The sequence below is a fragment of the Trachemys scripta genome, chromosome 4, assembly GCF_013100865.1.
Source record: "Trachemys scripta elegans isolate TJP31775 chromosome 4, CAS_Tse_1.0, whole genome shotgun sequence".
NCBI classification, from domain to species: domain Eukaryota; kingdom Metazoa; phylum Chordata; order Testudines; family Emydidae; genus Trachemys; species Trachemys scripta.
Window position 1 is genome coordinate 33,093,668 of NC_048301.1, and position 15,446 is coordinate 33,109,113.

The window sequence follows — 15,446 nt, forward strand, 5'->3', positions numbered from 1 at the left end:
AAAAACTATTGTGTACATAGTTTAGTCCTATTCAGTGTCTACTCGGCGCTTCTTGGTTTGTCTCTTGTATTCATTAAATGGAGCATCTCTTGTCACTGTCCAGCAATAGTCTGCAAGCATTGATGGGCTCCATTTGCCCTGATAGCGTTTCTCCATTGTTGCAATGTCCTAGTGAAATCACTCGCCGTGCTCGTCGCTCACTGCTCTGCAGTTCGGTGGAAAAAAATCTAGATGAGAGTGCAAAAAATGTATCTTTAGTGACATGTTGCAACCAAGGCTTTTGTATGCCTTGAGGTGGTTTTCCACCAACAACCTGTAGTTGTCTGCCTTGTTGTTTCCGAGAAAATTTATTGCCACTAACTGGAAGGCTTTCCATGCCGTCTTTTGCTTGCCACGCAGTGCATGGTCAAATGCATCATCTCGAAGAAGTTCACGAATCTGAGGACCATCAAAGACACCTTCCTTTATCTTAGCTTCACTTAACCTTGGAAATTTTCCACGGAGGTACTTGAAAGCTGCTTGTGTTTTGTCAATGGCCTTGACAAAGTTCTTCATCAGACCCAGCTTGATGTGTAAGGGTGGTAACAAAATCTTCCTTGATTCAACAAGAGGTGGATGCTGAACACTTTTCCTCCCAGGCTCCAATGTCTGTCGGAGTGGCCAGTTGTTCTTGATGTAGTGGGAATCTCTTGCACGACTATCTCATTCGTAGAGAAAACAGCAGTACTTTGTGTATCCAGTCTGCAGACCAAGCAAGAGAGCAACAACCTTCAAATCGCCACAAAGCTGCCACTGATGTTGGTCATAGTTTATGCACCTCAAAAGTTGTTTCATGTTGTCATAGGTTTCCTTCATATGGACTGCATGACCAACTGGAATTGATGGGAAAACATTGCCATTATGCAGTAAAACAGCTTTAAGACTCGTCTTCGATGAATCAGTGAACAGTCTCCACTCATCTGGATCGTGAACGATGTTGAGGGTTGCCATCACACCATCAATGTTGTTGCAGGCTACAAGATCACCTTCCATGAAGAAGAATGGGATAAGATCCTTTTGACGGTCATGGAACATGGAAACCCTAACATCACCTGGCAGGAGATTCCCCGTCTGTAGTCTGGAGCCCAACAGCTCTGCCTTACTCTTGGGTAGTTCCAAATCCCTGACAAGGTCATTCAGTTCATCTTGCGTTATGAGGTGTGGTTTAGAGGAGGAGGATGGGAGAAAATGTGGGTCCTGTGACATTGATGGTTCAGGACCAGAAGTTTCATCCTCTTCCTCTTCCTCGGCTGACTCAAATGAGAATGATTCTGGTGCATCAGAAACCGGCAGTCCTTCTCCGTGGGGTACTGGGCGTATAGCTGATGGAATATTTGGATAATGCACAGTCCACTTTTTCTTCTTTGACACACCTTTCCCAACTGGAGGCACCATGCAGAAGTAACAATTGCTGGTATGATCTGTTGGCTCTCTCCAAATCATTGGCACTGCAAAAGGCATAGATTTCCTTTTCCTGTTCAACCACTGGCGAAGATTTGTTGCACAAGTGTTGCAGCATATGTGTGGGGTCCACCTCTTGTCCTGATCTCCAATTTTGCAGCCAAAATAAAGGTGATAGGCTTTCTTAACCATAGTGGTTATACTGCGTTTTTGTGATGCAAAAGTCACTTCACCACAAACATAGCAGAAGTTATCTGCACTGTTCACACAAGCACGAGGCATCTCTGCTCACTTTGGCTAAACAGAAATGTGTCCCTTTGCAAAATCAAACACTGACAAATAAGAGAGCACGACACTGTATGATTTCTAGAGCTGATATAGGGCAATTGGTTCAGCAGAGTGATGTAAGCTTCGTTATAATTGCATCATCCATGACTTCTAGGAATACCATGATGCAATTCATATCATGTGTGATGCAATACCAGCTTCAGATTGCATCATTCATTGTTTTGTCTAAAAAACAAGTACTGTCCAAACCCAGTCATAGATTTATTCATAGATCCAGTCAAAGATGTATTTTAGTCATTTCTGGTTTAAATTGAGATCCCTTCCCTTTAGAACTCACTTATCCTCCGCCATTCCCAAGTCAAGGGTCGTATATACTCACCCAAGAGCATATCTTGAAAACTAGAGCCAATCAACAATTTTAAGCATCATTTTCGTTCTCAGTGACCCAGAATTAGTAAAGTTTGACTACATTTATTTCAGAAGCATTTTGGCTGTAGAGCAGTGTTTTCAGCAGAGGTACTGTGTTGTAATGGAGATTTCATTCTATTCTGCACTTGTGAATCTTTTCTTATTTAGCTTGTTCTTCCCATTGAATAAAAATATATTTATGATAATACTTGCTACTTATACAGTATAATGCTTTTCATGTGAAAGCAGGTAAGATGCTTTTACCTAATTGTGAGGGATGGAAGTATTATAATTAAGTCTATCTGTCCATGTAATTATACAGTCCTCCTCCATCGTATTATTAACCCTATTTTAGAGTTGGGGGGAACTGATTGATTGTCCTGCCTAACATTAAATAATAAGTTAGTGGCAGAGCCAGGGATGGAACCCAGGGGTCCTGATTTCAAGTCTCATGAATTAGCCAGAAGACTATCTTTTCTATATTTTTATCTTTACTGTTCCTTTTCCTCTTTTAGTTCCAATCTCTTCCCCATTCTTTCTCTTTCATCATTTTCTCCTTTGTTCTTCACTTGGTCCTTTCTCCCCCCCGTTTTCCTCCTCAGTTCTTTGCCTCCCCTGCTTTTCTTATAATCTGTCTGGTCCTGTTTCCTTTCCCCCTACTCTGTCCTTTCACTTCCAACATTTCTCCCCTCATCAAGTCCTTTTATTCCTTCCCACACATGTACATTGTTCCTTTCCACGAGAGATGTGCTGATATTGCTCAGAGCCAGGAGGAAGTGCTTGAGTCATTGTGCCATGTGAAATTATTCATACAACAGTAGTATTAATAAAAACAAGATTTATTGGAAGTAGAGAAAATATGTAGTAAAACCAAAGAAGCAGTTGGCATAACACCTCATCTGCATGCTTTGCAAAACACAGTGAAGGTAGTTTTCTTTTAGGTTAGTTATAGAGAAAAGAGAACTTACATTTCTTTAAATTGGTCTTCTATGATAGCTCCCTGACTAGCTTGATCTACCCTCTCCCTTCATGATATAGCCGCTCCCTTCTATGTCCAGAGCACCCTTTGTGTTTTCTATACTTACTTATTAAGTTCCTGGCTTGATGCTGGCAGATCAGGTACCAGCTCATGCCAAGGCCCCGAGGTCTCAACTAGGACTGTCAAATTATTAAAAAAATTAATTGTGAGATTGAAAAAAAGTCACAATTAATTGCAGTTTTAATTGCACTGTTAAAATAATAGAATACTATTTATTTAAATATTTTTTGTGTTGGGGGGGAAGGAAGTTTGTGTGTTGGAGTGCTGTCTCTAAGCCGAGCACTCAGGAGCCTGAATGCTTTTTTAGCCATCAGCAGCTGTTGTCGGCAGACAGGCTCCCCCTGTTCCCCGACCCTAGCTCAGTGGTGATTGGGTACACTGGTGGGGGGAAGGGAATACCCTGATATCAGCCTTCTTCACCTCCGCTCTGTGCAGCAGACAGGAGGTAGGCTCCCAACCTGGAGCTGCTTGGCTAGGGGTGACTCAATGGGGGCGGGAAAGAGACAGGAGCAGTAGTGGAACAGGGTGGTGGGAGGAAGGACATCCTGTCCTGGAGGCATGTAGCAGTGCCCACCTGTGCATGATGCCCTGGTGTGCGATTAATGCTTGTATAAAAAAAGTGTTAATTTGTTTTGAGTTAATCGCATGCATTAACTGTGATTAATTGACAGCCCCAATTATTATTTTTGATTACAAATATTTGCACTGTAAAAAAGATGTACCCCGTGTTATAAGGGGCTATTAAGTGTCTGCATTGTAATCCTCCATAAGTCATCAAACAGGAAAGAAGCATTAGGTAATGTAAAATACTGGCTTCCTGCCCAAGGTATTAGCGCTTGCCCACCAAGAAGGCCCACTGAAATCAAATGAGCCATTGTGAAACATCAAAGAACACAGACTTTAACTACATTCCTTCCTCCCCCATAAAGAGGAGACGTGCATGTGAGTTCATCCCAACATCTTGAACTCTGGGAGGAAGGGAATAAAAATCCCTGACAAGAAGAACTGTATCTCTATGATGCTTGGGCTCTGGGAGGGCAAGATTTCTAAGCATAAGCAAGGGTTCCCCAGCTGCTTAGCCTTGGTTAGCCCTAAAGGATGTATACAGTTTATTTGAGCAGCTTCTATCACCTTTTGGAACCCAAGACTGTAACTTATTTGTGTGTGTGTGTAAATAACTAATTTCTTTTTCTTAGTTAATAAAATGTTAGTTTGTTATAAAATTGGCCACAAGAATTGTCTTTGGTGTAAGATCTAAAGGGCAATTGACCTAGGGTAAGTGACTGGTCCTTCGGGATTGAGAGTAACCTGAGTATTATTGTGATTTTTTGTGTGTGTGTGTGTGTGTAAGGGACCATCTATTACAAAGGCAAGCTTGCCTAGAAGGCAAGAGAGACCGGAGTACCCAAGGGGAGTGTCTGTGACTCCATGTTTAGGCTGTTATAGTGCCTGAGGAGTTTACACTTGATGTTTGGCTGGTGAAAGCTAAGTATAGAACTTACAAGCAATGTGGGGTTTGTGTCCTGCTTCTTAATAGTCTGCCCTCGGGTTGGTACTCATGCTCTTCAGCCACTGCAGACAGCTTGACACCCGGATCTAGGTCAACTCCTAGGAGTAGAATTTATTATCATCACACACTGCCTTGCCCCTTTTTGCTGTAAGTAGTCTTTGGAAGATAAATATACAGAATAGATGTTGGTTAAGGCTTTCATTTCCATTCTCCAGGAGATTTATCTAGGGAGGGGAAGAAAGTCCATTAGTGATGGTGTAGAGAAGTGGTGTCCAACCTTTTTACGCCCAAGATCACCTTTTGAATTTAAGGGCATCCCAGGATCTACCCTGCTCCTTCCCCGAGGCCCTGCCCCGCTCATTCCATCCCCATCCCTCTCCGTTGCTTGCTCTTCCCCACCCTCACTCACTTTCACCAGGCTGGGGTAGGAGGTTGGGGTTCAAGAGGGGATGCAGGCTCTGGGCTGGGGCCAAAGGGGTTGCAGTGTGGGAGGGGGCTCTGGGATGAGTCTGGGGCAAGGAATTGGGCTGTAGGAGGGGGTGAGGGGTGCAAGCTCTGGGAGGGAGTTTGTGTGCAGGAGGGGGCTCCTGGCTGGGGCAGAAGGTTGGGGTGCAGAAGGGGGTACAGGGTGCTGGCTCTAGGTGGGCGCTCTGGGCTGGGGAAGAGTGTTGGGGTGCAGGAGGGTGTTTGGGGTACTGGCTCTAGGAGGGGGTTGGGGTGCAGCCTCCCGCCATGCAGCAATTACCTTGGGTGGCTCCCGGTCAGCGGTGCAGCAAGGCTAAGACAGGCTCCCTGCCTGCCCTGACCCCACGCAACTCCCGGAAGGGGCCAACACGCCCCTGTGGCCCCTGGGGGGGCACGTGGCTCTGTGCGCTGCCCCTCTCTGCAAGCACTGCCCTCGCAGCTCCCATTGGCCACATCTTCCTATTCCCAGCCAATGGGAGCTCCGGGGGTGGTGCTTGCAGGCAGGAGCAGCGCGTGGACGGCGACCCGTGCCCCGCACCCCCAGGGCCGCGCTGGCTGCTTTCGGGAACAGCATGGGGCTGGGGCAGGCACCTGCTTTAGCGGCAGCCATGCTACACCACCAGAGATCGTGATTGACTAGGAGATCCTCTAGGATTGACCAGTCGATCGCGATCAACCGGTTGGTGACCATTGGCATAGAGTCAACTTTCAAATGGTTACCTTCCTGGGTCAAGTAGAGCATTTCACAGATCACTCTGTTTTGCTGTATCCAGTTTGTACAGAAAGATTTCTATAGGTATACATCCCTCTTACCCATCTTCCTTTGATATGAAATATAAACTGGAAGATTTCAGGTCCTCTGTTATACCTCATTTACATGTTCACCATATCATGGGTTAAATTGCCATTTCTGGAGCCTGACCCTGGCAAGGAACACTAGATCAGTGCTTTGGCATTCCAGGGATATGAGTTTTGGGGGATTCTTGCTGCTGTTTTTTTCTAGCTATGTGTCCAGAAAAGTGTTAAAAGAAACACATTGTTTCTGTGAGGTTCCAGTGCACAAAAAAGTGTCCTGTGAGGGTCTGAATATCAGGAACTCTTTGATCAAACAACCCCAGATTTTCCCTGCATCTGTTACTCTTGGCCTCTCATGTGGCATACCAGTTTTCAAAGCAATTTGCCTAAGCATGTGAGTCTAGAAAAATCAACTTTGAAAAATCAACTTTACATAAGCTCTGCTACAACCTTAATTACTGGCCAAGCATTTGTTATTTTATTATATTTTAAGTCAACTGTCCTAAATTAAAAATTACATGTTTTGTGTTGGTGTCCTTTTAAACAGGAGGAAATGGGAAATAGTAATTAAGCAGAAGAATTTGGTAAAGCATGCATGTTGCAGAACAGAAGATTAGTCAGTGTGATAGGTTATGAAATAAGTTTCACATTGGAAAAGGCCTCATGGAAGATTTAAGTTCGGTTGTTAGAACTGTGTGAAAGAAAGTTGTATGGCTACCATGAAAGTTGTCTTACAGGATGATACTGTGACGTCTTGTAGCGTCAATGGGAAAACTTATTATAAAAGTTGACTTTTATTTAAGGACTTAAACTAACATTTGATTAACAAGCTAAACAATGTACAAGTTCCTTGAACAAATGTTCTAATGTTTGAAATTATTTTTCATTTTTTTTGCAGCCTTGCTTTGCATCCTGAACGAGTGTTGGTGGCAACAGGTCAAGTTGGAAAAGAACCATATATCTGTGTTTGGGACTCATACACTGTGCAGACTATATCAATACTGAAAGATGTTCACACACATGGTATAGCTTGCTTGGCATTTGACTTAGATGGGCAGGTATGTAGTCAATATTCTATTTTCAAAATCTGTTTTTAAAAGAGAAACTGTTTAGATCTGTTTAAAAAAAGTCCTCTGATACAACTTTCTTTCAGGAGATAAATTGAATCAAAGGTTTTATTTGTCCAGTTTCAGGAAAGTGATGTTAGTATTTACAGACACTTTTCTTGCCAAATTTAAAAATTTGCAGCTTCAGAAGAGATGTGAATGAAGAGACGAGGGGAGCTTACTGCACTGTAGTAGGGAGATCATTCCTGGTACAGGAGAGAGCAAGAAAGAAGACACACATGATGGCAGGCTCTTCCCCAGCTAACAAAATGTTAGCCATCTTGAAAAGAGGATTTAAAAAAAAACACAGGCGTAGGGTCAGATTATATGATTATGGTACTGGCCTTTATTGGAGGCTATAGCAGGGCTTTAGGAGGAGGGTAGCAAATTGCTTCCCTGAATGTCTCAGCATCCTGCATACTCGCTCCTCTGAGCTAGATGGCTCTGCTAGTTGATGTGAGGCATATTTTAGTTTATTTTAGTTTATTCTCTCTATTTTTGGGGGTTGCTAGCACTTCAGTCCTAACTGAAATTGTGCCTGGCCTCTGCACAGGATGGGGAGAAGGCTCCTTGTGCTACTCCACTTCCCCGTCCCATTCACCCCTTCTTACAAACCTGTGCAGAGGCCAGGCACAATAATATGTCCTTAGGCTGTGTTCTTCCCTAGCTGACTTTAGTTCCTTCTGTTAGCCAGGGAAGCTAATTTCTGTTACCTACTAGCTCTACTACTTTCCCAGTTAGAAATGTAGTGTTGTAGAGACCAATTATTTTCGTTATCTGAGCAAGTGAAATCAGGAAGGCCAAATCACACTTGGAGTTGCAGCTAGCAAGAGATGTTAAGAGTAACAAGAAGGGTTTCTTCAGGTATGTTAGCAACAAGAAGAAAGTCAAGGGAAGTGTGGGCCCCTTACTGAATGAGGGAGGCAACCTAGTGACCGAGGATGTGGAAAAAGCTAATGTACTCAATGATTTTTTTGCCTCTGTCTTCCCGAACAAGGTCAGCTCCCAGACTGCTGCACTGGGCAGCACAGTATGGGGAGAAGGTGACCAGCCCTCTGTGGGGAAAGAATGTGGTTCAGGACTATTTAGAAAAACTGGACGTGCACAAGTCCATGGGGCCTGGTGCTAAAGGAGTTGGCGGATGAGATTGCAGAGACATTGGCCATTATTTTTGAAAACTTGGAGGAGGTCCCGGATGACTGGAAAAAGGCTAATGTAGTGCCCATCTTTAAAAAAGGGAAGAAGGAGGATCCGAGGAACTACAGGCCAGTCAGCCTCACCTCAGTCCCTGGAAAAATCATGGAGCAGGTCCTCCAGGAATCAATTATGAAACACTTAGAGGAGAGGAAAGTGATCAGGAACAGTCAGCATGGATTCACCAAGGGGAAGTCATGCCTGACTAACCTGATTGCCTTCTATGATGAGATAACTGGCTCTGTGGATGAGGGGATAGCAGTGGATGTGTTATTCCTTGACTTTAGCAAAGCTTTTGATACGGTCTCCCACAGTATTCTTGCCGCCAAGTTAAAGAAGTATTGGCTGGATGAATGGACTGTAAGGTGGATAGAAAGCTGGCTAGATCGTCGGGCTCAGCGGATAGTGATCAATGGCTCCATGTCTAGTTGGCAGCCGGTTTCAAGTGGAGTGCCCCAAGGGTCGGTCCTGGGGCCGGTTTTGTTTAATATCTTTATTAATGATCTGGAGGATGGTGTGGACTGCACTCTCAGCAAGTTTGCAGATGACACTAAACTGGGAGGCGTGGTAGATACACTAGAGGATAGGGATTGGATACAGAGGGACCTAGACAAATTAGAGGATTGGGCCCAAAAAAACCTGATGAGGTTCAACAAGGACAAGTGCAGAGTCCTGCACTTAGGACAGAAGAAGCCCATGCACTGTTACAGACGAGGGACCGAATGGCTAGGTAGCAGTTCTGCAGAAAAGGACCTGGGGTCACAGTGGACGAGAAGCTGGATATGAGTCAACAGTGTGCTCTTGTTGCCAAGAAGGCTAACGGCATTTGGGGCTGTATAAGTAGGGGCATTGCCAGCAGATCGAGGAACATGATCGTTCCCCTTTATTTGACATTGGTGAGGTCTCATCTGGAGTACTGTGTCCAGTTTTGGGCCCCACACTACAAGAAGGATGTGGAAAAATTGGAAAGAGTCCAGCGGAGGGCAACAAAAATAATTAGGGGACTGGAGCACATGACTTATGAGGAGAGGCTGAGGGAACTGGGATTGTTTAGTCTCCAGAAGAGAAGAATGAGGGGGGATTTGATAGCTGCTTTCAGCTACCTGAGGGGGGGGTTTCCAAAGAGGATGGAGCTTGGCTGTTCTCAGTGGTGGCAGATGACAGAACAAGGAGCAATGGTCTCAAGTTGCAGTGGGGGAGGTCTAGGTTGGATATTAGGAAACACTATTTCACTAGGAGGGTGGTGAAGCACTGGAATGCGTTACCTAGGGAGGTGGTGGAGTCTCCTTCCTTGGAGGTTTTTAAGGCCCGGCTTGACAAAGCCCTGGCTGGGATGATTTAGTTGGGAATTGGTCCTGCTTTGAGCAGGAGGTTGGACTAGATGACTTCCTGAGGTCCTTTCCAACCCTGATAGTCTATGATTCTAAGAATTAGGGTAAGAATGCTCCCAAGTGTGAATTTCATTTAAAAAACCTGGAAAATAAGAGGGAAGCCGTAGAGATCATCAGTGTGATAGGGAATCTTTGGTTTTTAGATTTCTCAGTATGGCTAAACTTTCAGGATGCATTGCTTGCAAGAACAACATTCTTTCACCTACAGTGGGCAAAGAAAACTATGCCTCTACCCCTCAAATGCTGTTCTAGCATCAGTCATTCTTGCCTTCATAACCTCTTAGCTCTACGATCCTAGTCTAGGACTAAAGTTTATCTAAGATTGTCTGTTAAAGTCCACTGGAAACTCCCTCTAGTCCAGACTATAGCTGCCTGTCTGGACTTGTTGCCATTTGACTGGTGTGTGAAATTCAAGGTACCGGTTGCCATATATAAAGCCCTAAATGGATCTAAGCCCAGGCTACTTTAAGACTGTCTCATCATCTCCAAACTACCATACATCTACACATATCAGGGACATAAATAACCTTTTTGTATTTTGGTGGGGGGGGACTAGAATTAAAAAAATAAAATAAAAGCTGTTGAATATCATTTCAATTAGTAGTTTTGCATCATAACTAAATTTCTTTACTTCTATTAAAATGACATAAATGAACTTCAGTTCCTAACTCAGTGTTTCCTTATTAATGCAGTTTCTACATTTTGGGGGGAAAGGGGAGGGGGACTATAGCTCCTTCAGTCCCCAATTGTCTATGCCCATGCTCATCCAGTATGTTACAACTTGCTGGCTCCAATGGCAAAGTTTATGGTAGAGGTTTCTTGATAGGAGAGCTGCACCTGTAAAATATGTTTTCTGTGGAAATACAGTTAAGCATGAACCTAGCCAGTTTTAGAGAGAACTTCAAGACCTACCTCTTTGTTCGGGTTTTTCCATACTAATTAAATCCTGCTTTCCTAGCTCTCTGGTAAATCTGCAGGCAGCCAGGGAGCATGAAATTTGGTCTCTTTTTGAGATTTGAATCTCTACTTAAGTTTTGTATAACACTCAGATCTCATGGTGATGGATGCTTTAAAATTATTATAATAGTAATAGATTCAATATACCTTTACTCACTCATTCCTGAGCAGGATTGTTAATGCTGGAGCTAGGTCAATTCCTGTTTCTAACATTTTCAGTAGAAGGAGTGGATTTTGAAAGATCTGAAAACTGGGAATTTATGGAGTTTTACAAATAGAGACCAGAAAGATCACTTCCACTTTGCTGTGAGCTGTGCAGCTTGCAGGCAATTTGGTGTTGGTGGTATTGTAGGTGGATTTCCCTGACAGGCAGACTTTTTAACTGACTATTATCTACATGTGTCAGAAAATGGAAACTAAATTTGCCTTAACTTGGTCCTTTGAGTGTAAGCATTATCAGTTAAAGAGAGGAAAAATCTTTGTCCATAAGGCTCACAAGTCCTTCCTTTGTCAAAATTAAGCCGTCACTATCCAGATGTAAAAACAAACAAAACCAAAACACCCTACCACCCATTTTGTATTTGTCTGATCTTAGTCTGTCTTTAAGATTGTGTAAGATCATTGTGGTCAGATCTTACACAGTAACAATTATGCTCTCACCGTTTAAGAAATAATAAAGTTGAAATGCAAAGCTAAAATGAAAAGTGAGTTAAGGCCAGAAATATGCTGTTTATTTCCACATACACCGCTATCTCGATATAACGCGACCCGATATAACACGAATTCGGATATAACGTGGTAAAGCAATGCTCCGGGGGGTAGGAGGGGGGGTGCACACTCCGGTGGATCAAAGTAAGTTCAATATAACGCGGGTTCACCTATAATGCGGTAAGATTTTTTTGGCTCCTGAGGACAGCGTTATATCGAGGTAGAGGTGTATTAGGCTAAGAGAGGGCTGGGGAGCACAGAGATATTTTTATTTTATTTTATTTTTTTCATCTCAGGAATAACTTTTTGGCACTTCCAGATTTGCAGTTCATCTTTTGATTTGGGACTCCTTAGATATGCTTACTGAGTTTCTTCAGTGCTAGTTTTAAGTCCTGATGCTAAAGCAATCATGCAAGACAAAATCAGTTACTGTTTTTGGAGGCAGCACAAATTATTTCATAACATAGTTTATGGAGAATGATATAGCTTAGCTTTCAAAATATAAATTAACCACCATTCTTGCACAGCTATGGATGCCTCTGAAGGTTTTTAGTGGTCAGCAGTGACTGAAAGTGCAGAATTGAATTATATCTCTTGTAAAGCGTCATCTGGGAAGCTGAATGTGCACATGCATACAGTCCACTTTTCTCTCTGTTCCTTTCATGCAGCTTCCTTATGTCTGAAACGTCTTCTCCCTGGATCTCTTAAGAATTTCAGAAAATAAAATATAAAATGTAATAGGTATAGAATGTTAAAAATATTTTTGGGTATTGGCTGAACTGAATTTTAAAAACACTCTCAGCTTTAACTTCATTTTTTTAAAAGAAATATTTTGTTTAACAGGTTTTGAAGATGTAAGGATAAAGATGATGTGTTTATTCTTTACACTTCCTTGAAATTTTAAGATTAATACTTAGGTAACTGTTTACAGGATCAGGGTGTATGTACTTTAAATTTAAACTAACTTCAGTGGGATTGCTCACATACTTAATATTTAGCACCTGCATTTTTACAGAATTGGGTCTTAGGTACAGAGTAATGTTTTATGTTTTATTCACATTTGTATATTGAGGACATTTCTAGAACAATATTCAAAGTATTAATTCAGAAATATCTGTTAATATTTGTTAAGGTACTAGTTAACCTCAGGTTTATAAAAGTGTATTATTCTTCTACTGACACAACCTCCATGGAAGTTTTTTACTTACATGAAGACTAACACTGGGCCCTGTTGCTCTATTTTCCCCCCTCTTAAATATATACAGTAACTCCTTGCTTAACGTTGTAGTTATGTTCCTGAAAAACGCAACTTTAAGCGAAACGATGTTAAGTGAATCCAATTTCCCCATAAGAATTAATGTAAATGGGGGGTGGGGGAGGTTATGTTCCAGGGAAATGTTTTTCACCAGACAAAAGACTATATATTTATACAGTATAAGTTTTAAACAAACAATTTAATACTGTACACAGTAATGATGATTGTGAAGCTTGGTTGTGGTGATGAAGTCAGAGGGTGGGATATTTCCCAGGGAATGCCTTACTGGTAAATGATGAACTAGTACTCGACTGAGCCCTCAAGGGTTATCGCATTGTTGTTAATGTAGCGTCACACTCTACAAGGGAGAAATGGAGGGAGGGGAGACAGCATGGCAGACAGTGACAGAGAGACACACACCCTGTGTGTGTGTGTATGTGTGTGTGTGTGTGTGTGTGTGTGTGAGAGAGAGAGAGAGATGCACATTGCCCCTTTAGGTAATCTGACCCCACTCTAAGTACACTGCCTTTTTAAGTAGATCAGCAAGTTGAGACAGCAGCTGCTGCCCAGCAAGCTCCCTCTGTCCTGAGCCCTGTCATGTCGCTCTCTGCTCTATGGAGATGGGGTAAGCGGGGGCCAGGAGCAGGGGGGAGGGGGACACCTTGACATTAGCCCTCTTCCTCCCAACCCCCCCACCCCCAAACAGCAAGCAGGAGGCTCCCGGGAGCAGCTCCAAGGCAGAGGGCAGGAGCAGCACATGGCAGTGGGGGGAGGGACAGCTGAACTCCCAGCAATTGATAGCCTGCTGGGCGGCTGCTGCACAGGGAACTTAAGGGAGTGGGGAGCTGATAGGGGGGCTGCCGATCCACCCTGGTTCCAAGCCCCCTACCAGCTAGCTCCAACGGGCTGCTCTTTCTGCAAGCAGTGGACAAAGCAGGCAGCTGCCAAACAACATTATAAGGGAGCATTGCACAACTTTAAATGAGCATGTTCTCTAATTGATCAGCAATGAAACAATGTTAACCAGGATGACTTTAAGTGAGGAGTTACTGTATACAATTAGATTTCTTTTAAAAATCCAGGTATGGTAAGATGTCTCTCAAAATTAAATGGGAACTTGATCCAAATATTGATATTTTCCTTTTTCTTTTTTAAACTTCTTGGAAATTATCAGCGTTTGGTCTCAGTGGGTCTTGATTCAAAAAATACAATATGCGTGTGGGATTGGAGAAAAGGAAAAATGTTATCGATGGCTCCTGGTCATACAGACAGGGTAAGCATAACTACTTAATAGGAGTATTGGTGGGATTTGGGGATTTTGAAACCTCTGTGTGTACATATTGGGAATTTTTGTTTTCTGAATATCAGCTGTTGTAGATTATAGAAGTTGATCATGTTAACTTTATTTGTGGAAAAATATATGCATCATAAATATCTATGCTTTAGATGATATGTGGTTTACCACATATTTATGCATACTCTGTGGAGACCTAGAAGCATATATTGAAGGTGTCATATTTGAGGAAACGCTAGACCCTACTCCTGGTACGGGAGAACCAAAATGTGCCAAATCTTTTGAACTCTGTAATTCATTAGCTGTATGTGGCTTAGGAGTTGGGGAATACACATGGTACTTTGGAGACCATTTTGAAGCAGGCTTATTCATAGCTTTGACACAAATGAAAGAATACTCAAAAAGAACACTATTAAGACATATTGCAAGAATTTAACTCCATTTAACAATAATATAGATTTGGTGACTATTTTTATTTTTATAATCTCGCTGGCATTTAAAATCTTCCAGGCTTTTGAGAATATCACTAATAACTCCTTCAGAGCATTCTGACAAATAGATATTGAATTTTATTTCCTTATCAAGCTTCTAGTTTAGACATATTACATCTAAGATAATACATAAAAATGAGAAAAGGCATAAAAACATTAACTTGCACAACTTCACAGTCCTCAAACATCAGAAAAAAACAGCATTAGACTTCTGTGTGCCCCTTTTTATACAGGTCTGTCGCATCTTATGCGCATTTAACATGCGCGATTTCAGCTTTATGCGGTCGGCAAAAACAAAAAAGAAGAGAAAAATAACAATTTTAATACTGTACCTGTAGTGCGGGCGATTCCGCCCGCCATTACACTCAATGTAATTTTGACTAAGCCCTGGCTGGGATGATTTAGCTGGGAATTGGTCCTGCTTTGAGCAGGGGGTTGGACTAGATGACCTCTTGAGGTCCCTTCCAACTCTGATATTCTATGATTCTATGATTCTATGACTATACGCAATTTTCGCTTTACGCGCTGACTGCGGAACGTAACCCCAGCGTAAGATGCGACAGACCTGTATAATAAAATATTATTTCTCAAATGCAAGATAGGATTTTTTTCTACAACTTTTAAATATACACACATCATCTTCTGTAACTGTGTTACTTTGGGTATGCCAGACAAATACAGATAATGAAAGCTATTTATATAATGAACAATGCAATTTAACTTTTGAGAGGAGGCATAAAAAATAGTCCCAATAAACTTCTTTGAAAAGTTCTGAAATGGCTTTTTGCTGTCTATAGGTCAGTAGATTTTGTGCTGTTTGTCATTTGAATGGGAATTTGTTCTATTTTCATTTATATATAAAATTATACATGTATTAAAAAGGCCATCTTTACTAGCGTTCTGATTTATTTGCAGATATTTGATATTTCTTGGGATTTGTACCAACCAAACAAACTAGTCAGCTGTGGTGTAAAACATATTAAGGTACTGTACTAAATTTACACTTTTCTTATATAAATATGTTGAGTTATATTTACTATTACTCTTTTTTTTTTTTTTGTAAAACAATTAATTATGGAATCTAAAGGGAGTACTTTTATATTTA

At 42.1% G+C, this 15,446-nt stretch overlaps 1 protein-coding gene across 5 annotated transcripts in view; it reads left to right on the forward strand.

Annotated features, from left to right (window-relative positions):
- Positions 1–15,446, forward strand: part of EML5 (EMAP like 5) — a 290,414-nt gene that overhangs the window by 42,293 nt on the left and 232,675 nt on the right. For all 5 annotated transcript variants that reach the window (XM_034768124.1, XM_034768125.1, XM_034768126.1 and 2 more), the window contains exons 2-4: positions 6,844–7,003; positions 13,731–13,829; positions 15,257–15,325. In XM_034768124.1, the coding sequence (XP_034624015.1) occupies positions 6,844–7,003; positions 13,731–13,829; positions 15,257–15,325 (328 nt within the window). The remainder of the gene's footprint in view (positions 1–6,843; positions 7,004–13,730; positions 13,830–15,256; positions 15,326–15,446) is intronic.